At 40.7% G+C, this 26,563-nt stretch overlaps 2 protein-coding genes and 1 long non-coding RNA gene across 11 annotated transcripts; 2 read left to right on the top strand and 1 right to left on the bottom strand.

Annotated features, from left to right (window-relative positions):
* Positions 1-127: 127 nt before the first annotated feature.
* On the top strand, positions 128-3,459 carry LOC117153519 (uncharacterized). Its single transcript, XM_033327632.2, has 2 exons — positions 128-575; positions 845-3,459. Exons 1-2 carry the CDS (start codon positions 276-278, stop codon positions 2,669-2,671), a joined length of 2,127 nt encoding a protein of 708 aa, XP_033183523.1. The 5' UTR covers positions 128-275; the 3' UTR covers positions 2,672-3,459.
* On the bottom strand, positions 2,672-26,563 carry trio (trio Rho guanine nucleotide exchange factor). 8 transcript variants are annotated; one of them, XM_033327626.2, is made up of 34 exons: positions 26,362-26,562; positions 25,425-25,715; positions 25,184-25,297; positions 24,784-25,108; positions 23,987-24,645; positions 23,576-23,689; positions 22,527-22,705; positions 22,241-22,388; positions 21,962-22,153; positions 21,693-21,896; positions 21,263-21,547; positions 20,823-21,149; positions 20,313-20,724; positions 19,969-20,207; positions 19,532-19,833; positions 19,212-19,458; positions 18,945-19,136; positions 18,425-18,688; positions 17,933-18,289; positions 13,756-14,272; positions 12,788-12,896; positions 12,095-12,659; positions 11,537-11,620; positions 10,935-11,425; positions 10,686-10,845; positions 10,377-10,604; positions 10,058-10,249; positions 9,255-9,487; positions 6,828-7,185; positions 5,173-5,728; positions 4,683-5,070; positions 4,211-4,552; positions 3,948-4,140; positions 2,672-3,580 (listed from the first exon to the last, which is right to left on the bottom strand). In XM_033327626.2, the coding sequence occupies exons 2-34, from the start codon at positions 25,683-25,685 to the stop codon at positions 3,473-3,475; spliced, it is 9,345 nt and encodes a 3,114-aa protein (XP_033183517.2). In that variant the 5' UTR covers positions 25,686-25,715; positions 26,362-26,562; the 3' UTR covers positions 2,672-3,472. The 8 variants fall into 8 exon arrangements, with proteins under 8 accessions (XP_033183517.2, XP_033183519.2, XP_033183518.2 ...); XM_033327628.2 differs by lacking the exon at positions 23,576-23,689 and adding an exon at positions 23,147-23,242; XM_033327627.2 differs by lacking the exon at positions 26,362-26,562 and adding an exon at positions 25,984-26,102.
* LOC117153525 (uncharacterized) lies at positions 14,202-16,968 on the top strand. 2 transcript variants are annotated; one of them, XR_004463623.2, is made up of 2 exons: positions 14,202-14,338; positions 14,419-16,968. It is a non-coding gene; the product is annotated as an uncharacterized LOC117153525 (long non-coding RNA). The 2 variants fall into 2 exon arrangements; XR_013058306.1 differs by having other exon boundaries at positions 14,224-14,322.

The raw sequence follows: 26,563 nt of genomic DNA, 5'->3' as shown, positions 1-26,563 counted from the left end.
CGTACAAGTATTTTATATATCATCTATAATACAGATCATATACAGATGAAAGATAAACCTGACGTACACCATCTATAATGGTATTAATAGATATCGAGAGATGGCAGGCACGTTCAGTAGCTTTGCTTTTCGCGCCTTAATTATGCCTAACCTGTCTTAAATATATAAAGCTTTTCAACTTTTTTTTGAGCAAAAGGCTACTAATATAAGAGCGAATATAAGAAGTTGTTTGTTCTTTTTCTTATTACTTGACAAGTTGTTTGAGATTACGAGTAATGGAGGAAGTAACCAAATGCAGATACATCGATTGTGTCGACACACGGGAAAAGCAGCAAATACTTCATGAACTTCCCGTTTGTGATACCGGTCTCTGTGTGAGGTGGTTGATCAACAGTGGTCACGTGGACCTAATTGGAAGTGATCTTGATGTTTTACGGTCTATGAGATTTTTTATTTGTAATAATCACTTTACGGAGGATTGCTATCTTAGTAAAGGCACTCTAAAGGAAAATGCAGTCCCTTCTCCGCATTGGAGTACTGTTTCGAGGACATTGAGGAATTCGAAAACACGACGGGTAGGTATTTTCTTCTATTGCAATCTTTAAAGCTCGAGTGTAAGTGTAATATTAATATTATTATTACAAACTACTTCTCCTGAGATTATTGTTATTGTTTCTATTACTATTGTTATTGGTAGCAGATATTAATAATTGTTGGAAAGGAAAATCACAAAGACACAAGTTAGAACGTAAATTAATATTTATAAATTCCATTATGGATAAATGATTCCCCAATTATATATGTCCTATACTCTATTACTCTATAGAGCTCTATGAAATTTCAGAAAATTCAATTAAACAATCAAGAAAGTTCTATGGAGGAAGTAGCAACGGGTCAGCATACAGAGAAAAATGTTTCTTCCGAACTTGAAGTGGATCAGTGGTGTAGAACGTGCGCGACTAAGAAACAGAACCTTGTAAGCATGATGACAGGAAAGAGCACAGACATGAGCCTCCTATCGAAATTGAAGCTTTTGATAGAAATCGACGATGAAGATGCTTTACCCACAAAAATGTGCAACGAATGTGTTGACAAGTTGGAACAATCGTTCAAATTTTTTCAACAGATTTATGTAGCAGACAATACATTGCGTCATGTGTTTCCAAATACACGACCAAGTAGTGCACCCAAAAAGCCTTTGTATTCAATCAGTAAACATATGAGAAATGAACAAATGGAAAAGGAAAAAGAGAAAGAGAAAGAGGAGGAACAGCAACAGCAGCAAGATCGTGCTCCAAAAATTACTCGTGGTATCTTTAGACGTGGTCGAGGTAGACCTCGCACTAGGGGCTATGCAGCTAGAGCAAGGGCAAGGCAAAGATCCGGTCATATACCAATCTCAGTTCCAAGTACTACTAATTCTAATCTGGATGATAATAAGATGTACGAGAGCAGAGTGAACGAAACCACCACGTTGAGGAGCGAATCTCAGAGTATGATGCTCGATGAAGAAAGACAAGGTGATACCGTATTTTCTTTACTCACTGATACATGCCATATGGATGAAGAGTTAGATTGGTTGGATGTGTTAAAAGTAATGAACGATCAAAGATACCAGCAGGTCACTTCTAGACTAGAAACGGAGACAAAGTCGAAGGAAAAAACGCAAAAGAAGGAAACAGAGGAACAGGTAATTGAATCGGAAATGACTGAATTACAAGTGGAGGCAACGTCGGAACCGTCGAAAGTGGAAATGAAGACAGAAACTGAAATTGAGATCAAAGAAGAGCTTGGGTTGCAGATAAAAATGGAGGTAGAGGCGGAGACAGAAGTGGAGAAGACGGAGGACAAATCGACAATGGAGGAGGTTCAAGAAATACGTTGTGAATTTTGCGGCGAATCATTTAAACTTAAACTTCAGTTACAAACACATTTATTGACTGATCATTCTCAATTGTCAGAATATATGTGTTTAGATTGCTTAATCTGCTATGAAAATGAATCGTCACTGTTAAAACACCGTAGTTTACATCATGGAGATCAAAGATATCGCTGCGAACATTGCCACCAAGAATTTCTTGAGAAAAGAATACTGAGAGATCATATTAAAAAATGTGAATCGCACGATACAACCAATTACTCGTGCTATTCGTGCGAGTTAATATTTTCTTCGAAACAAGAGCTGATCGATCATGTGAAAACTCATCCGGAAAGTTCGCTCATACCGTTTCACTCGGATCTCGATAATTCGCAGAAAATTGAGAATGAATTGGTACCATCTGTGAAAGCCACAATAAAGCAAGAGCCAGAATCCGAATACCCTTCTTCCGTTATATCTCCGAAAGATACCGCCAATGAAATTTCCATGTCGAATCCGGATGAAAAATATAGCAGTAGCGCGATTATTTCGACCGATACACTTAAGACTGATGCAGTCGAGGAGGAAATGCAACAGCCAACTGATGGCGAAAAATCGGCGATGGTGACTTGTCCCGATTGCAACGAGCAAATGCACGATGCAATGGAACTCAGTGTTCATCGAATGCGTCGTCATTCGATGAATAGGAAGGACGCGACGTGTCTTCTCTGCGACAACAAATCCTTTTCTTCCTTGGACGAATACGAACAACATGTACTAGATCATTGTAAGCGACTAAGAATATCACCATGATAAAGTGAACGTTTTCTTTATTGCAAAGTAACATCTCAACGATAGAGAAGATTCATTATTTCGATCCATTATTATCGGTCGACACAATGTGATTTTCGTGATTATCAAGAAAAATTTAAGAATACCAAATTAATCGCTCTACTAAAATATCTCACATTGTGCACATTCGTGTTACGTCGAATCTTCAACCTAACTCCCTATTAACTAAAGCAAGGAATATGTATATTTTAATTGGATCAATGTAACGTGGCTAAACATTAAAGTAATTCTATCGTTTCTTTCATTTAACTGTCATATTGAATAAATCACATAAAAAAAGTACAAAAGTCGGAGGATAGAGAGCAGTAATGTGACTTGATGACACATTCGTGATAACGAACATATGACTGGTATCTATAAAGAAACGTATCGATAGAAGTAAATTATTTCTTGCGCGAGAGGTCACGACGTGCGCTTTACATAACATAACATATTGTAATATGTTTACATAATGTAATGTAAAAAATACACTTCTTTTATTTTATTCGAAAGGTAAAGAGAGGGAGGGAAATGTGTGTGTGTGTGTGTATGCATACGCGTGTGTGCACGCGCTTGTATAGATTTAATATACGCGTAAATATATATGTATGTAAATAATACAGAACGTGCATAGCACACAACAGATGAGATTGCCGATAGGCGTGCGAATGCAACAGCGAATCGCAAGTGTTGTTTATTATTTACAATCGGCCAAATTCGGCTGATAGCTTTTAACGTTATTCAGCAATAAATATGTCTTTTGCAAACGATACTGACAAGGAGTCAAGAATAAAAACTGCTATTCCGATCCTGATGAGATTTTGAGCGATGAGCACGGCGCTCGATAAACGCAACCATTCGAGAGGAAGGGATGGTCGCGCCAATCGATATCTGAAACAAAAATCGAGGTGCAATTTAATCTTTTGGAAGAAATTACGAGCAGATATATGGTAGAATAGAAATACGTATTATATAATTAGTTATCGAGCTAACGTTGCTGATAACGGTGTGGTGTAGTGCAGTGCGGTGCAGTGCACCATCACGAGTATTAGATCGGATAACATCGCGCAATCTCAAGCTATTTAATTTCTATTTAATTTGATGATTATTGTTATTCGATAATTGAATTTTCGAGATTTGAAAAAACGGTCAGTGATAGATGCCGTTAGTCTACGTTTACCGTTTCAGCAAAAATAACTTGGCAATACAAGCGAAAAGGTGAGTGGAAGATAATGAATTTGCTATAATCCACGGTTACCTTAAACCAAGGCGATGTTAAAATTAATTGAGCGGTTGCTCTGTCTTCTCCATGTAAACGCAGCAATGTTTCAAGAAGGTTTTTCACGTCGGTCGATATCTCGTTGAAATATTCGTCGGGAAAACAAAAATCACACTTAAGTATGTTTGCGGTAGTTTCTTCGATGGAATCGTCCAAGAAAGGTGAAAGCCCGCTGTAAGTATGGAACAGATTTCAGAAGAGAACTTTTTAACATTTTAACCGATAAAACATCACGCATTTACCTTAATAATACATATAGAAAAACGCCGGCAGCCCACATGTCCGTGTAGGATCCCGTTGGTTTACCGAGAACCGATTCCGGAGCTGCAAATTCCAAATCAACGGGAGGAGGGACTACTTGATCCAGTGGTACCGCTCTGATGGCTTCACCGAAATCTATCAATTTTACGATACCAGTTTCGCTATCAACCAAAATATTTTCCGGTTTTAAGTCCAAGTGAGCTTGTTTACGCGAATGTAGCCACTGTAACGCTGACAACAATTGACCGGTGTATTTTGCGACAGTCGATTCCGTGTACTCAACTTGTTCGCCAAGATACGCGAACAATGTCGACCCTCTGACCCTGATAAAGTAAAAAAGAATCACTATGGCAAGTAATTATAATAATCAGATGACGATTCGAATGAGGTAAATGCAGGAAAAGAGAAGAACTAAGAAAGAAAAAAAAAGAAGCGAAATGGATAAATACTGACAGCTCCAAAACGATAGTATCGATATCCGGTTGAGGTGTATCCTCGAAGAGCGCAAACGCTCGAACAATATTATCGTGACGTATACTTCTGAGAAGATCATATTCGGCGCGCGTTAGCGAGAGCGGCTGCTTCGATCGAGATATTTGTTTTAACGCTACTTCTCGATCGAATCCTTTTTCCCTCGCACAGCACACTCTTGCGAATCTACCGGTTCCTAATTCTTCCAATTCGATATATTTGTTAGTAAACTGTTCAATTTCCATATCGTTGGCCAATTTTTTCTTCGAATTGGGTAACGCAACGATCGACGAGGTTATCTCGTTCATCGTGAATCCGTTGGATCGATTGCACTCGATTGTATCGCACCAAGCGTTGGTCGCATCGATTCCTGAAAAATAAAAAGAAGGTAAAGAAAACGTAAAACGCGATCCACGACATAATAACGATGGGACGAAATAGAGTAGCACGATGTAATAACGATAGAACGTACCTATGATACGAAGGGGAATTTTCGCTGAACAGGAACCCGTTTCATGTTCGACGAGACAGTGGTAAATCCCGGAATCAGAGGGAAGGCAAGGAGCAATTTCGAGACAAAGGGAATCGTTCGTTCGGAAAAGTCGATATCGATCGGTTCCCTCGATGATGTCACATCGTTGCCCCTCCTTTCTCCAACGGACGAGCGCACGTTCCACGCGACGAGCTTCCAGCACGAGCCGAGCCACGCCACCGGCCGTCGCCCTGATCGAACACGGAATAGTCAAGATCGCGGGAGGACCGTTCTCTTCCGCGTGTATATCTTGCGGAAGACGGACGTTCTCTCCCGAACCCTCCGCCGAATCGATTCTTCGCGGACGAAAAGACCATGCGCGGCTGATGGATGAATTCGGAACGAGACTCGCCGGAATCCAGAATTCCTCCTTTTTCATCCCGATTACCGGGGAGACGATCAGCCCTGGACCGTCCACACGGAAGATCTCCAATTCTTCTCCAGCGTGTAATTTCCCCCAATCTGCGGTTAATCTTACTCTGCTTCCTGGAACGATCTACGGAATCTGCGGATTAACTTGCCGAATCTTTTCCCTTGTCCCACTTCCCGATCATGCACCTTTGACCACGCGCCACCCATCTCTCACCGCCCATTTCCACTCCCTTCGAAATCCACCTCCTCATTTTCCTTCTTCCTTAACCACTATCTTCCTTCAACGTTCTTCTGATTTAAACCGAACCAACCGCTTCATTTACTCTTACTATATTACTCCAGTAATATATAAATATTTCACTCGACGTTACGTACTACAATACATACACCTTCAAGTTAAAGAGCAAGCAATCTGATTGAATACGGCGATACCGAGAAATACCAACCCAATACGTTTAATAAACTCTTGATAGCTACAACATACATAACCAATTAAACAGGTATATCGTGGATAACTTGCAAGAAACTATAGCGTTTAGCGATAGAATACCAACGCACGAAACTATCGTTTAAAATACTATCACTAGATTAGTTGATTATATGATATGTATCTATACGAGCATAGAGCAAGGTGAAGATGGACAACGATGGCGACCTCGGTAACGACTACAACGAATTCATCGATAATCACTGCGCAGATTACAATCGCGGCGGTGGCGACGCTATGGCCACGAGAACGACGACGATAAGAATAATATGTAATATGGAAGGGAAGGCAGTAATGATGCAAGAAGCAACAAACAAACTACAGATTCAAAATGTTTGAGAACGTTTCATTTGGTGTAAAATATGTACAAGATAATACTGGTTTCCCAAATAAGAGTAACAAATTGTTAAAGCCTGTAGAGTATACAGTGAGTGCAGTAATATCGTACGTTGGGAAGACGTACAACTTATCAATGAGAAACGATGTATTTCATTGTTTGCGTTATTCGTTTCACAATCGATGGGAACAGTGGAAAGAAATAAAAGTTATTACCGTACCAACGAAAAATTATACGACAGAGAGCGAATAGCAACAGGCATCAAGAGGAAGAGAAAGAAGAATCCTTTTGCTGCAATTGCAAGAGTTCTAATTACGAATAGAGGCAAATAGAATTGTATATAGTATGTATGTATGTATTTAGTTAATAAGTAGTAGTAATTTCGATATTGTTGCTCACCGGAATAGAATTGTTGCGAACAGGCGATCGAGGTCGAAGGGTGCTTCTAAATCCCTCGAGAAAATTCAATCTGCTTTTGCTAGGGCTTGACTGTGTTTGCGAGGAATCCTGATCCGTAGCTGCGGTACGAGGTCGGTGTAACACCGATGTTGTTGCCGTTGCCGTTCCCGTTCCTGTAGCTGTCGCTGCTACAGCCGCGGCTGTAGCTAATGTTTTCGAAGTAGCAGAGGTGGTACTACCAGCGGCGCCGACCAATTCATTTCTCCGTTCCTCGTTTGTTTTAGACATGTTCGGTATTGTTGATGAAATCGTTGAAAGTACACTTCCTCGACACGGAGAATCCGGACTCACGCCACGACTGTACGTCAGCAAATTATAAATAAAATTCAAACACGGTACTGCATCCATCGAAATATCTACGCATTTTTCTTACGTCGAGTTATTATAACTCGAACGAGGAGGTATCATAACTCGAATCAACACTCGGACAGATCGATTGCGCGAGAAACTCGATATCGTAATATTGTTAGAATACTTTGCTATACTTGGCTACCTTGTAGCAGTACGTAGTTTCTTTTCCGTATCTTTTCCTTTCTTTTCAAAGTAAGAAAATCCGTCGTTTAAAATATCGTATTCGTTCAACATCAATTGAAAAGCAATTTGAGATTTTAGTCAGACGTAAGATATCGATGCTGCAGTACCCTGTGCTCGTGAGAAATGATAAGACAAAACAAGCTGTTAGTCAAACGACGATAGTAAGTAATGTTAAAATAGGCGTGGGAAAAGGATGCATCACAATTAGAATGTTGACCAATGTACAATTTATTCTAAACAAAATGTTTACGTTTCTCAAGTCATTAGTTTTACTTTATGTCGTCCTTCGTGAATGCACATTTATGTACAGCATACTATCCCCCGCGTTCGTTCAATCTTGCACTTATAAACATTATTAAAATTATTATACATTTGCAGAGTTACGTTGTTAATAAGTAATATATAGCTTTTGGTGGGGGTGAGTCAGCATGTTGTACATGCTCGCTGTCATGTGTTTTTGTTTATTGCGTTTGATCTTTATCGTTATTATTTTACATACGCGAGGTTATTCGCGTACAGTTACATACAGATACGCGCATGTAACTATCTTCTTTCTGTATGTGGAAACCAATGAAACCCACCAAACGTGCTCCCATAAACGACAAAATGAGGAAATACGAAAGACCAAAAAGACATTGTACATAGCTGTGTTTGTTCGTTGTTTCATCAATTTTGCCTTTTATTCGACAATTTTTCGTATTTATCCAACTCTTGTAATTGAATCTGTCTCGCCCCCACCCCTCCTCTTTCTTTTTTCCCTTTCAACGCGCATTCTTCATCTTTCTCTCTTTCTCTCTTTCTCTCTTGCACGTAACACGCACGCATACACACACCCACAGAGACGCGTGCGCCTTCGCGTTTACGCAAAATACATACATGCAGTTACGCGGCAGTACGTAACTCACATAAACAGAAGCATGCAACAAACACGCCTTTCCACTTTACTGTTATTCTTCTTCAAACAGCAGGACACCAAGGAGTAGTGACGAGGATGTAACCGATGTGAGTGAATACATTTTGTTATACCTACCCTCACCTGCACAGATGTGCAAACATAGCCGAGAAATAAGAGAAGATTTAGTAGATCGTATCGTATCGTACCGTATCTTATCATATCGTATCGTATCGTATCGTATCGTATCGTATCGTATCGTATCGTACCGTATCGTATCGTATCGTATCGTACCGTATCGTATCGTATCGTATCGTATCGTATCGTATCGTATCGTATCGTATCGTATCGTACCGTACCGTACCGTATTGTATTGTATTGTATTGTATTGTATTGTATTGTATTGTATTGTATCATATCGTACCGTACCGTACTGTACCGGATAATATCGTATCATGTACTAACGTACTGTATCATATTATATTGCATTGTATAGCGTTATGTTCCAGTGAACCATGGCAAACGCAGTTCTAGGAACGTTAAAAACTACTCCAAAGGAGGTAGGTAATTATTATAGAATATAGTAGGAGACGCTCTCGCGATAAAGCTACTCAGCAGCAATAGCGAGGTAGATTCCTGGACTGCAATGTTAAGGCAAACAAGAGGAAGCACGTCGCAATATGGTGAAAAAGTAGTGTATACATAAATTGTGTGTGCTTAAAGAACATATTGTGAAGTAAATTAGGGGCAGAACGAAAGGAAAACAGAGATTCAAACGAATTTCGGTTTAGGAGACGACTACGGTTCTCTAGCATATACAGCGCTTCTGTATCTCTTTTTATATAAAATATACAAAAATATTTCGGAACGAATCTTCACGGGTCGAGCGTTGAAAGAGTGTCAATGTAAAGAGACATTGTGTTAGATAAAGAGACGCTTACAATGGATCTTTGGTAAGTTCCTTTTGGTAGGCAATCGGCGACTGTATCGCCTTAAGAAAGTCACGTTGGGTCTGCAGGATGGCAGTGATCGTATCTACCCACTCCTGCTTCCGCGGCCCATTTTCTTCCGCTGCGCTACAAGAAAATGCAAGGCCAGGTTTTCGAGGATCCGTCGAGCGAATTATGAACTTTTCCGGGTCGTCGTAAGGATTTTGTAAGCACAGTTTATTCACCTGTGTGAAAAAACAAAATATTTATCTTTGCAGTTTAAGCCTATTCCACGTACGAGAAATCCTGCTATCTTTTCTTTTTTTTTTTCTTTCTTCTCTTAACCACGTTAACTGTTAAACATCGACTGTCAAGTGTTCTAAGAGATTACGATAATATACTAGTCGTTCTAGTTTTTTCTCTTTTCACGAGACGAGAAGATAGCCGAGAAGGTGAAAATACAAGAAATTACTATTTCTATCCGTCTTTGTTGGATAAGTATCTTCGATAAGTATTTGATGAGTATCGCGTCTATATAGAAAAATTACAAACATCGTACGGGATGTACACGCATGTGTAAATCTTGTTTCAATCCTATCTTTTCTTCGTTTAATTTAATCAATCGTCGATATTTGTATTTCCTTGAAATTTACCGATTTCACGATCTAACAATTTAACTGAAGTAAACTATAACTCGTTTATCTGAAAATATTTGTAAGAAAGTAGTTTACCGTCTGGTGTATCGTGTATGTTGGCAAGAGAAGAAGAACTTGTGGAGAAAATGTTAAATAAGTTTCACGATATCGTTGCTTTACCTGGATATGAGCTTTGTAAATGTAGACGGGATTCGTGAACTGTGTCTTTTTGCCGACAGCCTCGCTAAAAATAATATTTTGCTCGAAGAGGAAGACTTGCCATTCTTTTTCCTTACTCGGTAAATTCGAGGAAAATTCCGATACTAAAAGCGGTCCGTGCAACAGTAACTTTCCTTGCGCTGTAATCTTGCCCTGTGACAGTTGGATAAAATAAATAAGCAGTTGAAAAGATACGAGAAATTGTACGGTGAAAGGGGAAAATATAAATATATGGATACGGTTCGAGCTACATTTTACAGCGGGATGAAATTTAACTTACGTCAAAACCTTGAAGTCTCGCAACATCCATCATGTCATTGGCCGCTTTTGGAATAATGCGCATTACATGAACCGCAGCTGTAAGCCCCTCGATCTCTGACATTCTCTGAGTTCGTTCGGTAAGTCTTAGTGCTTCTCGAAGAAGAAGTTGATACTTTGTGATCCTTTGAACCGGCTTGATTAAAAGATCGCACAATTGTAACCGATGTCCGAGCTTTTGTCTCAAGTCCTAGACGCGATAATACTCGGCAATAATAAAGAATTGAAAGTGCATGAAAATTAGACACGTCTTTATAGTACGACAACTTACCTCGAAATAGGTATCTATATATTCGGAAACGATATATTCGGAGACTGGTTTGTTTTGACAATAAACAACGTACATATGTAATTTTCTTTCGTATCGCTTAAACAGCGGTCCGAGCTCTTCCGGACGTTCCAAACAACGTTCCAACGCCTTCAGGAAGAAACTGTATAAACGAACAAATGAATCCAATCTCATTTGCATACAGCCGTACTGAGTACGATAAAAAGAGAAGAAAGTAGAAACGAGGCTTACTCTCTATGCCACTCGTAGATTGCTTCTATATTGCCGAAAACCATTTTATCTTTTCCACCACGCAAATCGTCCGGCAATGGAACTTCGGACTCTGGATCTCGCATTAACGACATGTACCCTTCGACTATTTGTTTTAGATCATTTACATAATCTTTTTCCGTTTCCACCAATTCTCGAATAACGAATTGTCGTTTCGCTAACACTGCACTTTCCACATCGCACTCTTCCGGAGTCCCGTGAACAGGGCTACTCGTTGTGGTCGTTGTGGTGGTGGTTGTCGTCGCCATCGTCGTTACCATCGTCGCCGCTGTTGTCATTGTTGTTGTTGACGTTGCCGTTGTTGGTGCCGCAATCGTAGTAGCAGCGATAGTTATCGCAGTTGACAGGGTACCTTCGTCATAATCGTCGTCCCCACCGATACCAACGTTCGAACTTTTACCACTGGGTGTCCGCATCAGGCTTTGTCTTTCTTGATTTTCCGTATGTTGTTCCTATTTTCACGTTCGATGTAGTATGAAAAAGACGAAGGAACCGTCAGCAACAAGAGGCGTGGTAAATCACAAAAAACAATGACCCGTAATTTTTTAATATAACGAACTTACCATTCTTTCTTTCACGATCTGTTCGATCTCAGCTAAATCGGCTGTCGTAGCACCGTCAAGAATTTTTGCCGACCGCTCAGACGTCTACGTACAATTAAAAGCAATTCTATTTAAAGTCGTTGCCTACAAATAGTATATTTAATTTATATTCGCATCCATTATATCACGGAAACTTAACATTTTGAGATTCAAGTTAAACTTTATCGTGCTTACTTATTCGTATATCGTTCTTTAATCGTAAGAAAAACGTACGGAACGGAAGGTTCAGCCGCATAGAGGCACACTAGGTATATTAAAACGGTTTCATTGATGCAAAGAATGGAACGTTAAAATTTCCTCACGTACGATTCATTTGTATTCATCGCATTCGCGGTCAAACGTTGGGACCAGGTAAAATAAATCGAGTTACAATGGGCGGAAGAAGGTTCTAGATTAAAAACTAAGAGGAAACCGAAGGGAAGAGAATAAGAACGAGCGAGATCGAAAGCCAGGGAGAAAGAAGAGAAATGAAATGAGCGGAAAAATATTAGAAGCGGCAAGAAGGAAGATAAAACTTGCTAGAGATTTTCCACAGCTTTCCGTTGCAATTGCAGATTCCGATGAACCGTTAGCTGTTGCCACGAGTATCGGTTCAGTGATTGGTTTCATCGGCGGTGGAAGTTCCAATTCATCCTCGGCATCGTCCGCCCCATTTTGCTCGGAATACGTTAAAGCCTCGGTGTCGTCGGGTTCCGGCATCGTATCCTCTTCCAACTCAGGTTCCGATTGCTCGGTTTCTCCTTCCTCCTCTTCCGCTCCTTCGAGTCCTGGCTCGAGTTCCGTGTCAAGATCCGCCTCCGACACGGAGGTAGACACGCGCATAGACGCGGTCGCGGTTGTTAACGCAGAAATGGAAACAGAAGCGCTTCTCAAAGGTCGAGACTGTTCGGCACCACTCGGCAATCTAAATCGTTTCTCCGAGACGTTCTTTTTCAAAGAGGATCGTTCGCAAGACGTCTGCACGATCGAGATCGCGGTCGACGTCGTCGCTGTTGTTGCTGTCGCTGTCGGTGTCGTAGTCGCTGGGGATTTCTCCACTTTACCTTGGCTAAGTTTACGCAACGGTGGAGGTAGCCACTTTCTCCTATGGAATAAGAAGAAGGAAAAAGGAGAAAAACAATCGAGCTTCTTGTTTATCGTTCGCGAGACAACGTTATCGTCGTCGTCATCGATTCAACATTCGATCGTTATTACATCTGGTTGTCCGCTTACCCGCTAAAGCCACGTCTTTTATTGCCTGGAGAATTTGTGTTCGCAGCACCACTTCCATCGTTTGCCGCAGCAGCCGCAGCGGCAGCAGCAGCGCCGGCGATAATATTTTCTGTAAACGGAAACACGAACAAAAGTAAAATAAATCGCCAATGCAAGAACTATCAGTCGACGACGATATGTACCACGAAAAGAAGATTTTCAATGCGATTTAATAGACATTTTTTAATAAAAGGAACGCCAAGAAGAGGAATCGCCGCTTACAAAACTGTTGACGATCAAACGTATCGTATTTTAAACGTTCGGAAAGATCGGCCAACTCGATCCGAACGGTAAATTTGTTTCAAATAAAAATCTTCCATTTGTAACAACATATTCGACGATAATCGTTTAGCAATCGAATCGACCAACTCTTCGGGTTAAAAAGGTTAGCGACCATCGATTTAAAGTGCGTTCAATATGCTCGACGCATCGACTTTGTTCCATCGGCATGTCAGTTGAAGATTCAACCGGTCAAGGACACAGTTATCCCCCGTACATCGTATTGATCCGACACGACCGACTCGGAGTACGCGTACAATAGACCGTTTTGATCGTAAGCTACCAATGTCCTCGCAAACTTTCAACTCGTTCGTTTATCATCCGAACTTGCACGTAAATTCATCCTCGCGCCGCCCACCGTACCATCCTATTATCATGTTATCGACCACTGAAAACATACATTTCGTTTTACTCCTATTTCGTTCTACTCTAGCCTCGCTTCTATTTTACAATTTCTTATCGCATTCTACATTACCCTGCATATTTGATACTCGAACCTATCTTACTTGACGATCTTTATCTATCTCTACGATCGATCTATTCGCCGTATCTAATCTAATCTTTTCTTAATCTAGAGTCAACGGTAGAATCTAATCTTTTGGTTTGCATACATTTTTTTTTGCAATTGTCAAGTGAAATATTCCTCTCACCTGTTTCGTCTGGTAATATAGAACTCGGTGGCACATTTTGAGCGGATAACCCACCACTCGCTACTATGCCCGTTCCCACAACCGATGATGAAGATCCCGGTATTCCTGTAGTGCCAGACGATACTGTTGTGATGCCTCCGCTAGACGCGGCAGTTTGAATTTGACTGGTCGATTGCTGTTGATGATAATGAGATTGCTGCTGTTGTTGCTGTTGCTGCTGCTGTTGTTGTTGTTGTTGCTGCTGCTGTCCTGGAACTTTTCTAGACGGTGAAGTTTTACTGGAAACCGGTGGAGGTTGTTTGAGCGCGCTAGTAGGAACCAGGCCCTCTGGCGGCGGATCGACTTGTCCCGGGGCAACCAGTAAACGTACGTGGGTCCATTCGGACGTATTCACACCGCTAATATTGCTCCCGTTTTCCAACACCTCGACTTGTTGACCCTTCGTTACCGTCAATTCCTTGGATCCAGGCGCGGCGGAATGATCGGCAATAACCCAGGTCACTTCGGCTACGCCAGTCTAAAGATTCAACAGTAATAATAATCGATAATAAGAGATTCTACGTGAATGTACGTGGATCGATCGGTAATACGTTATTATATAAACTGTGCGAATTAACGTAGAGATGGCGTTTTTAAAACGGGACGATCATTTTTAACCCGCAGGCCTCATCCGAACGACTCGTGATAAAACGAAAAGGCGTGTAGATGAAAACACGCAAGGGCGTAAGGAAAAAAGAGACGGAAGGCGAGAGGAGGAGGAGGAGAAAGAGTAGACAGAGAAGAACGAAGAGGAGAAGCGGGTAGGAGTAGAGTACACATAGATGGACACAGGACAGGACAGCGTGCACCGATCGTCTTTGACTTTGCGGTCCAATGGACCGTTTAATGGATTATTCTAGCTTCGGTGATTTCGATTTGATCGAAATAGCCTGACTTTGATAAAGACACATACCAGCAGCCGTTTCTTTCGAAAATACAGCGACCGATAGACGCATCGAAATACGCCAGTCTAGACCGTCTTCTCTTCTTTACGTCAGTTATTAAGACTGCATATTTTCTTTTATCTCTTGCGTCACCCTGCACACCGTGCGATTCATTTTACAAACTTCCTCTCGTCCGATTGATTTCTCTCGATAAAGTTTACTTGAAAACTTATCGTATATTTACAGTACAAATACGCGTGATATATGTACGTCACTGCACGGTAAGCATTTCAATTTGGAAGGAACGAAAGGGAACAAGAGGGAAGATATCGATACAAGTAGATTTTAACATCGATCGTTTAAATTCTTACGCGAAACGTAACTATTCAATCGATTCGATTTAATCGATTAAATTCGAGACGATGAACGCGGTCGGGATTCTCTCATTCCTCGATGCTGCAAGTTATGGACGCATTACTATGAACCGTGATGATGGTTCTATAATAGTTATAAGGCCGAGAGTCAAAACAGTCAGAGAGGTCGGTCGTCCGCTTTCGCGTCGCATTCCACCGACGAAAATAGACTTTTTCCACGTGCCAAATTTTGCCGATTCTCTTTCAATCCTCTCGATGCTCTCAACGTGCCGAGGGCCTACCTAATTACGAACGTTGATCGATCGTTCTTACTACCATCGAATTATATCGATTTCCTTAACAGATTTGTCAATGTTCACGCGATTATCGATTCGTTTATTTTTCGATATGATTATGCCGAGTATTGCTGTGCTGTTGTTATATTACGTAATACCTTCATTCGCGCTTTCCAGACGAAAAACGGTTTACCGGTATACGTTTACATTTACACCCCGAACCATTCGGAATCGAACCATTTGAACGTAGCGAGTAACCTCGGCAACAATCAAATTTCAACTTGACATCGAACAGTGTGCAATTCGCGTCCCGATTCGATTCCCATCCGTAATGATTTCGGGACGGATAGACAGAAGAGAGGAACATTTGCAGCGGACGTCTTTTCACATAAGAAAATCCCAAAGAATGAGTATAGATTGTACACGGATTCAAATTAAACACGCGAATAACTGAAAGATTAAGCAGAGTAAGTGAATAAATTTCTCTATATTTCAGGATAAGGGGAGGGAGAGGGGAAAGAGAGAGGGAGAGGGAGGGAGGCGTAGGAGAAAATGTGTCAACAAAAGAGGCAGGCGCAAATATGGAAAAACGTTTCATACGAGGATACGAGGTTTAATTAACGAATTGTATTTATCGACGAGTTCGATTCTCGATACGTGACAAATGGAAATGAAACAATGACAATGCAACAACTTGAACGACAAATTCTTCGATTCGCGGATATAGGAACGACTGCGGATGTGGCTACGGATACGATTGCGGACGTGGATGCGGATACGAGCTGCGACCGCGTTTCCTTATATATCGTCTACTTGCAAATGTAAACCGTGGATAAATTTAAACGAACGCTTCTACCATGTAAACGTTTGTTAACGACGGATTATGAAAATTAATCAACGTTCTCAGCCATCAATTTTTAATCGACATTTTCAATTCGAACTTCAATCTTTTTCATCCACGAACGCGGAATGATATATATCGGCAAATCGGCAAAGGATATTTTTTCAATATACCGAATACGATTTTCGTTTCTGTCGATCGTTAACCGTTCTACGAAAGAAACCATTCTCCATGACGTTGCTCTATCGAAGAGAGCACGTTGTTCTTTCCTACATTGCGGTATGTTATTATTTCAGTGCGTAATTATTATTTCCTCGTATTATTAATCTAATCATTTTCAGGTGAATTTGCAGTTTCTACGAACAGAAACATCAAACATCCTGATCGTTCTACGTACAATCTAAAGGGGAAATCGTAGTACGCGAGCGCGCGTTTATGTGGGTGAACGAGTACTCGAGTACCTGGGAGAGGGAGGGTTGTCGGTGCAAAAGTCGAGCCTGGAACGAGCTCGGGGTGTCGATGGTATGCTGCCTAGAGAGGGCTGCATGTGGTGGAGTTACAGAACTCTGACGAAACCAAGGTAACGAGATCTTCCTGCGGGCTTTTTTCACGATTGTTGCAGGTTTTCCTGCCGGTGACGTCATGACAGTTCGTTTGCCTCGTGTTCAATTCACGTGCACGAACGCGATAACCGTGTTTAGCGCAACAAACGGGAATAAACGTGTTATCGAACGTACGAGCGACATGTTGCTCTCTTTAATGATTTTTCCCGATTCTCAAAACGGGTCGGAATAAATTTTCTCCGACGACTCGTCGCCACGCTCACCGTCCAACGGATCCATTCGACCCAAGTGTCGCGCCCGTACTGATCCCGTTACCTATCGTTCCTCGCATCCTCATCCTCCTCTTTACCCTCGCCACCCTTTACCTTACCACCTATTTCTCACCCCTCACTCCCTCCCCGCCTTCCCCTCTCTCCCTCACTTTTCTTCCATCGTACCCTCTCGTGCACGCGCTGCAACGCGCTTGCTCGCTTTTCGATTATTCTCGAACCCCACCCAACCATCTTCTCTCGCTCTGCTCGCTGCTATCGCTACCCCACTACCGAACACCAACGACGAATCCACAGCTATCGTTTCTATCTACCCCGCTTACGTTTCTCGCTTTTATCGCTCTCATCTATCCTCGCGCTCCTTTCCACTCATGATCACTTATATCTAAACTCTATCTCAACAAACACGTCTAGATATCACGAACATTATGCCTTCCGTCTTTATTCCGTCTTTCATCTTCCGCCTTCAGAGATCGCAACCAAATCGATCCTGGTTCTCCTTCTTTTCTATTCGTTTCAAACTGCAATTAAATACTTTCCGCGTCTTGCAAAGTTCCTTTTTTTTATATTATCTCCTCTTAATCGAATCGAATGAAAAATGTTTATCCTACCTTTATCCTTTTAACAGCCAATTGTCCACAAGTACAAATATGGATCCAACCATCTTTTCAACCTTATACGTTAAAAATCGAAACGTTTCATAAATACGATCAGAGGCAATCGGCCGCGACTAACCACTGGCAAACCCAACGACTAACGTATAGTATTTGCTTGCTCTTGACGAACGATACCGATTATCGTGCAAGCCAAACCCGGATTGATTCCAAAGTAATCGCTACATAGCTCAAATTCTCGTAAGACAGTGAAAAAAGGAAACGGAACATCGAAAAAGCGAGATCCAAATGAAAAAAAGGAAGAAAGATTCTACCTACCTTATCGGAATCTGTGGTGTTGGTGGAACCAAAAGATGCCAGGGAATTTCTATCTAAATTCTCAACGCTATCGTCCAGAGAAGCACATTCTTCGAGATCCCTGCTAGAACGTTGACTCGAACTCTTTTTTGCAGGACTCTTCGGCATACTTAAACTGAAATATGTTTCCTGAATAACCTCGCGTAGTCTTTTCACCCACAGTTGCTTAGCATCCATCGAATTAGCTCGAAGAACGACACGTGTATCGCTGGTTGGTGCCCGACCTGTCCAAACCGCGAATTTGCATTCGTCACCCTCGATATGTTCGGTCACACCCAGCTCGGAGGTCATCAAACGGCTTTTGTAAATGTACTTCACCTATATCGTGCCGGACAAAAGAAAACGTTTACGTTTACTCTGGATGGATACAGCTTGAGTTGTTTTATCACGCTCGATCAACGCGGCATATATGTATTCCAAATTGTTTTCCATATCGATTTTGCTTTTACCTACCTTTCCAGCCGAATCTTTCACCTCTTTGCTAAACAATAGGTACAATTCAAATAGAAATATGTGCCGATCCCTGCCTTTTCTAATCAGTTGTTTAGGGTCCCACACTGTAAAAGAGTCCTGCAGCACCACATCGCCTAGTGTGTCTATTCTTACATCGCAACCTTCCAGCATGCTCAAATGTAAGGCATCGTTCGCTTTCTTAGGCACATTTAACATTACTTCTAACCCATCTTTTATCTCACCCTGTCCTTCTTGGCAACAAGCCTACATAATTTGAAAAATTGAATCGTGAAAAAAAAGTAAGCGCAAAGATACAATGTAAGAAAAGATCAACAGACAGAAGAAAAAATAAAAGATATGAAAAAGAGGAAAAAAGAACTTGTTTCGATCACTTATAAGTATACGCAGAGTATACACAATATGAATTTTTACATCTAGCAAACTATACACCTATTACTATTGATATAGCGAGACTATAAAGGGAAAAGAGCAAACATTTTCCTTTCCCCGATCATCCTACCTGAAGATCTTTGAGCAACAACTGATACTTTGTTATTCTTTGTACCGGTTTAATTAGGTACGCAGCGATCGGATGTTCAACTCGCTGTTTTCTTTGTAATTCTTCAAACCATGTCCCACCATGAGTAACTAACAATTGATTACTTTCCGGTTTATTCTTACAGTATGTCACGTACATATCAAATTTAGGTGCCTAATCGATAAAAAAAGAAGCAAATTAATCGTCTAACACATCCAAGTTACGATACAAGACATAGGTATAGCTTACCCATGTCACGAAACAATGCCCAACGTCTTCTGGCATAGTTTCGTACTTTTCTAGCTCACGAAGAAATATGTTACTATGAAATTGATGAATTTCTTCCATATTGCTGAAAATTATTGATTCTCGTCCTTGTAATCCAGATGGAACGTTTCCTTTTCCGCATCGCGTTTCTTCCAAAAAACATCGAATACAAGTTTCCAAATCCTTCACGTAGGTCCTTTCTGTTTGCAGCAATTCAGCCATTATAAATCTGTGAACACGTTGCGGGTGATGAAAACAAAGACGCATGATAATTGTCATCGTTCGATTAAAGAGGAGCATACTCTTTTCTTCGTGCAGATCTTCTTTTCTCCTCGTTTAATTCTTTCAGATCTTTCCCCTTGATCTTCTCTTCGAGTAGAGGATCGGAATTACGATCGATGGAAAGATCTTTTTGGCCATCGTCAGATTGAATTCCAAGATCTTCTTCGATTTGACTTTTATAGCAGTCCATACGTGTACTAAAGTCCTTGTATCTTTGATCCACTTCAGCAACAGATTGTTTGATTGCTGCTGCATGAGCGTGTCCTTTTTCCACTAAGTTATCAGCTAGCTGGATCAACAGTTTCACCCTTTCTCTTGTTTCCTGTCACATCACGCAGCAAACGAACGAACAAAATAAATCAGAAGGAAGAAAAAGGATAAAGAACAAACTCTTGTTCCTTCAAGCGCTTTCGTTTGTCGATCTGAGAAGAGAATGCAAGAAACGAACAAAACCTACCTTCGCAGCTCCCTTAAATTCGTTGTGCTCCCGCAACAATTGTTCATTTTCGATACGATTTTTACCAACGTTAGTATGGGTGGCTAAATACAATTCACCCGTTTCTCTTATCCATTCTAAAGCCTGTTTAGCACTGCGCTCGAATAAGACATATTGATGACACTGATCCAATCGTTTCTTACGCTGCGTCCAATATTCCAGCACACGATTTTCTTTACTAAGCAACTCTTCCAAAATACCTGTAACGTCGTAAATTCCAGATTAAAAGGTGCAAATGACAAAGATTGTTTAGATGTAAAACCTTATTAGAGGCAACATGTCATACACGTTAACATGAAACTAACTTTTAACTTTATTCTCTGAGCCAGCGCTGTTCGCTTGATAACTATAAAACTGAAGACTGCGATTTGTATATTTGAGAAATGTTTCCGCGGTCCGCCGTACCAACGTGCATGCTTTTAAGAATGCTTCCTTCTGTTCTTGATGTTTTCCAACAAGCGTTGGCACTTGTGTCGCCTTTTCACCAGAAGCGCACCAATCTTCGTCTCGTTTGTATTCGCGTTCGAGGCTATCTAATACAGAGCGAACTTGTTCCGCCGTCTTGTAAAAATTAATGCTAGCAGTTACTAGCTTGTGTCTCTCTTCTGCACATGTCACTAGCTGTTGCCATCTCTTAGTTACATCCTCTGCCACTTCTCTTATACTCTTCGGATCGTAGTGATTCGCACTTACTAACGCATCTGCTCTGTGTTTGACCTGTAATGATCGATACACACATTTCTCTTTGTTACGCTATCATTTGATAATTTTTATATTACAATGCTGCTACGTATAAAGAAGATACAACTACATACCTGAACAGCTGAAGTATGCGTTTTTTCTATAGCAACTTGGAACTGTTCGTGTTCTAAACGAAGCTGCTCAGCATCCTGCAGATTTTCTGGAACTCTCAATGAAGCTAACAACATAGCTTCTCCATTGCGAATCCAATTGGCTACATGTGTAGCATCAGTTTGTAGTTGCACCAATTGAGAAGCTTGTTCTAAACGAACTCTTCTCATCTCCGCCAAATCTTCCGCGTCCATTTCTCTTTCGTTTAAAAATTCGAGAAGTACTTGAACTCTAGATGCAGCACTGTGTTGACCGTCTGCCATTATGCAAACTCCTGCTTGTTCTAATACCTAAGTGTCAAGGTAACGGAAGCGGCTCGTAACACAATATAACGCATTTTTAAGATCACTGTTATCATAATTCAGTATCGGAAATACATCTGTATATCTTAACTCTTTCTTACCTGAGCGAGTTCTTGACCTTGTTGCAAAACCTGAAATGCGGTATTCTGCATATGAGCAACACCATCGTTGTGCACACGCAACAATTGTTCAGGGGAACCCTCCCGAGGTGGACCTTGTAGCTCCTGCGCCCACATCTCTAACTGACCACTCGCTTCTAAAGCATCTCTTTCGAACACGCGCAATCGTAGGCATAGTTCTAATCTCAATTTTCTTGTAGCCCACAAATCTTCTAATTCCTGCCTTAAACCCGCTAACCTGTCTAAGGCAGCTTCTACTGCAGATATCTGAAAACAGTTGCATCCAGAGTGTTTTCTTCCCCCTTTTTAACAAATCTCACTCACATTTATATCATTTCATATTCATTCGTAAATGGTAAGAATAAATGGAGAAAGAAGAAAGGTAAAGACCTAGAGCACAGGTAAAACTCACAGAGCCCGTAGTATCAGGAGCATCGGTAGATTCTCGAAGTTCTCGAAGCAATGCTTCACCCTGAACGATAGTCGATGCACAAGCTTCCATGCAGGAGGCTCGGTGTTGAGCACATTGTTCCAACAGTCTTTCCGCAGTTTCCAGATTCTCTGCTACTTCGTCTTGTTGTAATTCTTGTCGCAATTCGTCAACCCAACCAGTTAACTATTGAAAATACATGGCCGTTTTTATATGTTTGGCGCTAATAACACGTATTATGTATACTTTACCTCTTTTTCATGCGTATAAAACACAACCGCCAAATCTAATCTTCGACGACGCTGTTCAACTCTTGCCGCGAAGCTACTAACGTGAGCTTCTAATTCTTGCGCCACGGCATATATTTCATCAGCAGCACACTCGCCAGTGTGTGCCAATTCTTGAGCAGCAGTAAGTAGTTTAGTAGCATTCGTATAAGTATTCTGAGCAAATGAAAATATCGTTTATTTAATACTTAATATTTGTATCGATACATCTACTCGTGAACAATATTATCATCAAGTTAATACCTGAGCTACATTTTCGAAATGTTCGTGACTTTTCTGGTACACTCTCGCTTTTTGAAGATTCCGACCAACACCTGTATTCTTTCTAATAAAAACTTCGCCATGATTAGTTAACCAATCCAGAACTTGCTTTACATCTTCTTGAAATAATCTGCGAATGATCAATCACTAATCAAACTACTAGAAAACATGAAGTACAACAATTGATAACGCGGAATTAATAAATAACATATAGTGACCCGAAAAAGACGAACAAGAAAGAGAAGTGATGCATGAGGAATGCGAGTACCTTAACGCAAGTCGTTGATGCAGTTTGACTTTCCGAGCATGCCAACGAGCCTCCAACGCTCTGTGATGACCCAAGATTTGATGGATTACCGCCAATACATGGGATGCACCCTCGCTATAATCCGCTGCTGGATTTCCGCTCATACCGGAATGTCCATCGATGCCGTGTCCATCTTGACTCTAAGCAAAGTAATCATTTTATCCATTCGATCATTGAAATTTTTCATGTCAAAGCGGTCTAAACATTACTTGCCATGCACTATGATAGCGATTATATTAGTCAATGCGTACTCGTCGCTTAAACATGATTTATGGAAACATTTCACATCGGTTAGTACGACAATGATTACATGTAACTTTCCTTTTCTTAATGAAAGAAAGAGGAGAAGGAGGGGAGAAATACCCACAGATTAAATGAGTACGCACTCACACACGGCTATAGCGTAGCGTTATCGATAAAGACATGACCCATGCATGTACCATACATTTTCTCGATCAAAATGATCTATAAATAATTGATACGATTTACCGAGAAGTGAACTAGAATAATACATAAAGCAAAATAAATAAGATTAGTTTGCAGGCATGTACGCATACATTCGTGCACACCAATAAACGTACATGTTTTCTGGCCGTATGGTCTATCCCTTGCGGCTGATTACAGACTTGCACGAGATGATCCAGTTGATAAAGAAGCTTCTTACTGGTACTATGCACCTAAACAACAGTAGGATTACCCAAAACCATAATTTAAGTTCCGTAACTGAATTCCGTTAAATATTGAAACCATATTTTAGTTGGACAATTCATGAAAAAAAAAGTTTACGAATACACGCAACGAGAAAGGACAAGTTTTATTTGTGTTCGGAATTATCGCATGATGCAACCGTTCCCTTTATTCGCAGGGTTAACTCTCTCTCTCTCTCTTACCATCTAATCCCTTATTTCTTTGAATATTTATTTTATCTTTCTTTTCTGTAAGACCCGCATACCAAGCAAACGACCACCGGTTAGAAGCTATTAAAAAAAAAATGTCTAATCGTTTCATACATAATCGATGCAAAAACTCGTATCCGAGCTCGAACCGTGCGTCGAACTGAAGCCGTGACAAACTTGCAGCATCGAGCCTAGTCCACTCAAAAGTGCCTGATACGCGTCATATACCTGCCAAACATGATCGCCTTTTACTAAACATCACGTTATAGACAAAGTCACGAGTTGCGAGGCCAAACTACGATTAATTAAATGAAAAAAATCCATGTTTATTGTTTGTTTCTTCGAGATTGAATTCCTTTATCGCGAACCGACGAGAATCAATATTATGTACACGTTTGTGTCTCACGATATAGAAATGTGAAGTGAACATTGCAGATTTACATGAAACGACGACGGCGGCGACGACGACGACGACGACAACGACGACAACGATGTCGTATCATATAGCGTACGAAGAAAGATTACCTCTGTGTAAGCTTGACACATCGCTTCGTAAAGAGTTTGGTGTTGCCGTATATGAGATTCCAAGATTGGTATTTCATTAGGTAAGTTTCCAGCATCGCAAGCTTGACTCCATCCTGCAACGCTATCGACGTATTGCTCTGCCTTATGATGAAATACGACGCTCAAACTGAGGACCGCGGTACGTTCATCAAGTCCTGCTGCGAATTCTTTCCAAGCTCGATCTAGTCGACCGGCTACTGCCCTAACGTGTCCGGCAGCATAATGTTGAGTTTCGAGCAAACGGCTGGCCATGGTTAAAATCTTATTTATATTCACGTAGACATTCATGGAACTCATAGTGAAATGTTTATGCTCCTCCTGCAAATTTTTAGCCAGTTGATAAGAACGTCCAATTTCGACATAATTCGCCAAAAATCCTTCTCTGTTGTGACAAATCCAATCAAACATTTTTGCACAATCCTGTTCGAAAAGCCTTAGTTGAAAGCACTGATCCAATTTCATCTTTTTAATGTGCCACAACTGTAAAAGATGCTGTTGCGCGGCGTGCACAGATTCTAAGTGTTGAATCACTAATGCTGCTAGAGCTCGTCCATCGGGGTCGGTGCCACCAGTTGCCCCGCTTTCTATACTACCGCCTTCGCCACTACTAGCCGCTATACCTATCACAAAAATGTACCAGTAAATGTTTGTTTCATGCTTAACGATTAATTTGAATTACCCGTTATTATGCATAGATGAGAAAAGATCAGGATTAAAATTAAAAGAAATGGTGATGAACAATACAAATTGTTTCTTACTATTATCAAAACGTTGTAGTAATCGCTGACCGACAACTTCAATTTCTTCCACTGGAACTTTCATAATCTTTTTCTTCATTTCATTGTGCAAATCAATCCCGTGTTTCGCTCCAGCCACATCGTCCGCAAAATCATTTCGACTCAGATCTTCCTGTAAGTCGTCCAATCTATCAAGAAGATCAGCCGCCTGCCACGTAAAATCTTCTACGGCTAGTCTCGTGTCAATCCATTGTGCATGATCATACTGTAGCGATCCATCTAAATCCGCGGTCAATTGCGATGGATCGATCACCTTCGTCAAAGCTTCTAAACTTATTGTATTTATCTAAAACAGGGAAAGCGTTTTCAACCATTTTGCTGTTCAAACACATATTTCTTTTATAGTTTTATCTTTGCTTACTTCGAAATTATATTTCTTTTGTTTAGCCAATGACGTTCTTTGCTTTTGCCAGAAATTTTCAGGTTTGATGATGAAAGCAACATGAATTGATCGATGAAAGTGTTCATGTAACACCTAAAATTTGAAAATGTCAGTATTTTATAATCAAAAATCTATTCAAGCTTTTCATCAAAGTAGTTATTATTGAATGTAAGAAAAAATATAGTGGAGCAAGGAGTTGAGATAATGATTAGAATGTGACCTTTAGGATGGGTTTGACAGAATCCCAAGTAGCACCACGCATATCCACAATGACAGTGAAGCGTAAACCTCTGGCTTCGTCGTTGGGTATGGTCAATAAGTATTGCAAAAGACGTCGGTAATCTTCAGGTTTGGCTCTTTCGCGTCTTGCTGTAGTAGGAAACACAAGTACTGGTCCACCCCTGCGATCCCGACCACCTGGCAGAATAGCCAGACGTTCTTGGAGCAAAGGTAAAACCTCAGTAGCTCTTGTTCCATCCATTTCAACCACTTTTATTTGGTCAAGTCGTACCTACCAAAACAATTTTTATACAAATATTTCTTTTCCCTCAATAAAAAAGAAAAGGAAATTAATTGCACAATTATATCATCGAATATTCTTGTCAAGATGTATCCACAATATTGGATTCCACTATATCGTGATGTCATACCAAAAAGAAATAGGAAGATCAGATATATACATATTAACGAAACCATCTTTATTACATTACATCCGAATTGTAAGAAATATTTAGGAGATGTGTATATGATGCACGATAAATTTTCGAAATAATACGCACATAAAATCAACATCGCGTCATCGTCATCTTCGTCTATTTATATTCGGAGAAAGATGACAAAAATGCATTCGGTTTCGATAATCCCATTGTTAAGAACTGTTAGAACCGTCATTACGACCTGAGCCGTTGCTACCATCACTGTCACGTCATTGACGTAAAAAATTATGTTCAACCGTCACTACATTCATCTAATAATGTACTCATAGGAAGAAAAGTGCATTCAGTAAATATTTCCGTACTTTCGTGCTTGGTTCGAATGTATTTGTGTTCGGATCGAAATGTCTCTTTTGGTTTGATCCGTTTCCGTAAGTTCATACCTTCAGGCGGATCACGAATCAGAAACCACGGCCGAATCAGAATGAACATTGTTTCGCTTACCCGTGTGAAAGATCAATTCGATGAAATTTCGCTCGTTTCGACTTTCTTATTTCTACCATGCACATATACGTTGAATAAAAGGCGTTGCGATTCATATTGTTCGTTCGCCGGCATTAAAATTTGTACATTCACGATAAATCCTAAGCTCCGAAACCGCTACCTGCCAATGCCAGTCTGCCATATTCGAACTGGTACGAACGAG

The sequence above is a fragment of the Bombus vancouverensis genome, chromosome 1, assembly GCF_051014615.1.
Source record: "Bombus vancouverensis nearcticus chromosome 1, iyBomVanc1_principal, whole genome shotgun sequence".
NCBI classification, from domain to species: Eukaryota; Metazoa; Arthropoda; class Insecta; order Hymenoptera; family Apidae; genus Bombus; species Bombus vancouverensis.
Note: the sequence above shows the minus strand (reverse complement) of the source record. Positions and strands in the feature narration are given on the sequence as shown.

Coding starts and splice junctions, on each gene's coding strand:
- LOC117153519 (XM_033327632.2), top strand. CDS start 276: ATGGAGGAAGTAACCAAATGCAGATACATCGATTGTGTCGACACACGG. Junction 576..844: donor GGAATTCGAAAACACGACGG/GTAGGTATTTTC, acceptor ATGAAATTTCAG/AAAATTCAATTAAACAATCA.
- trio (XM_033327626.2), bottom strand. CDS start 25,685: ATGGATGGAACAAGAGCTACTGAGGTTTTACCTTTGCTCCAAGAACGT. Junction 24,646..24,783: donor ACTACAACGTTTTGATAATA/GTAAGAAACAAT, acceptor TTTTTGTGATAG/GTATAGCGGCTAGTAGTGGC. Junction 10,250..10,376: donor CGAGACTTCAAGGTTTTGAC/GTAAGTTAAATT, acceptor CAACTGTCACAG/GGCAAGATTACAGCGCAAGG.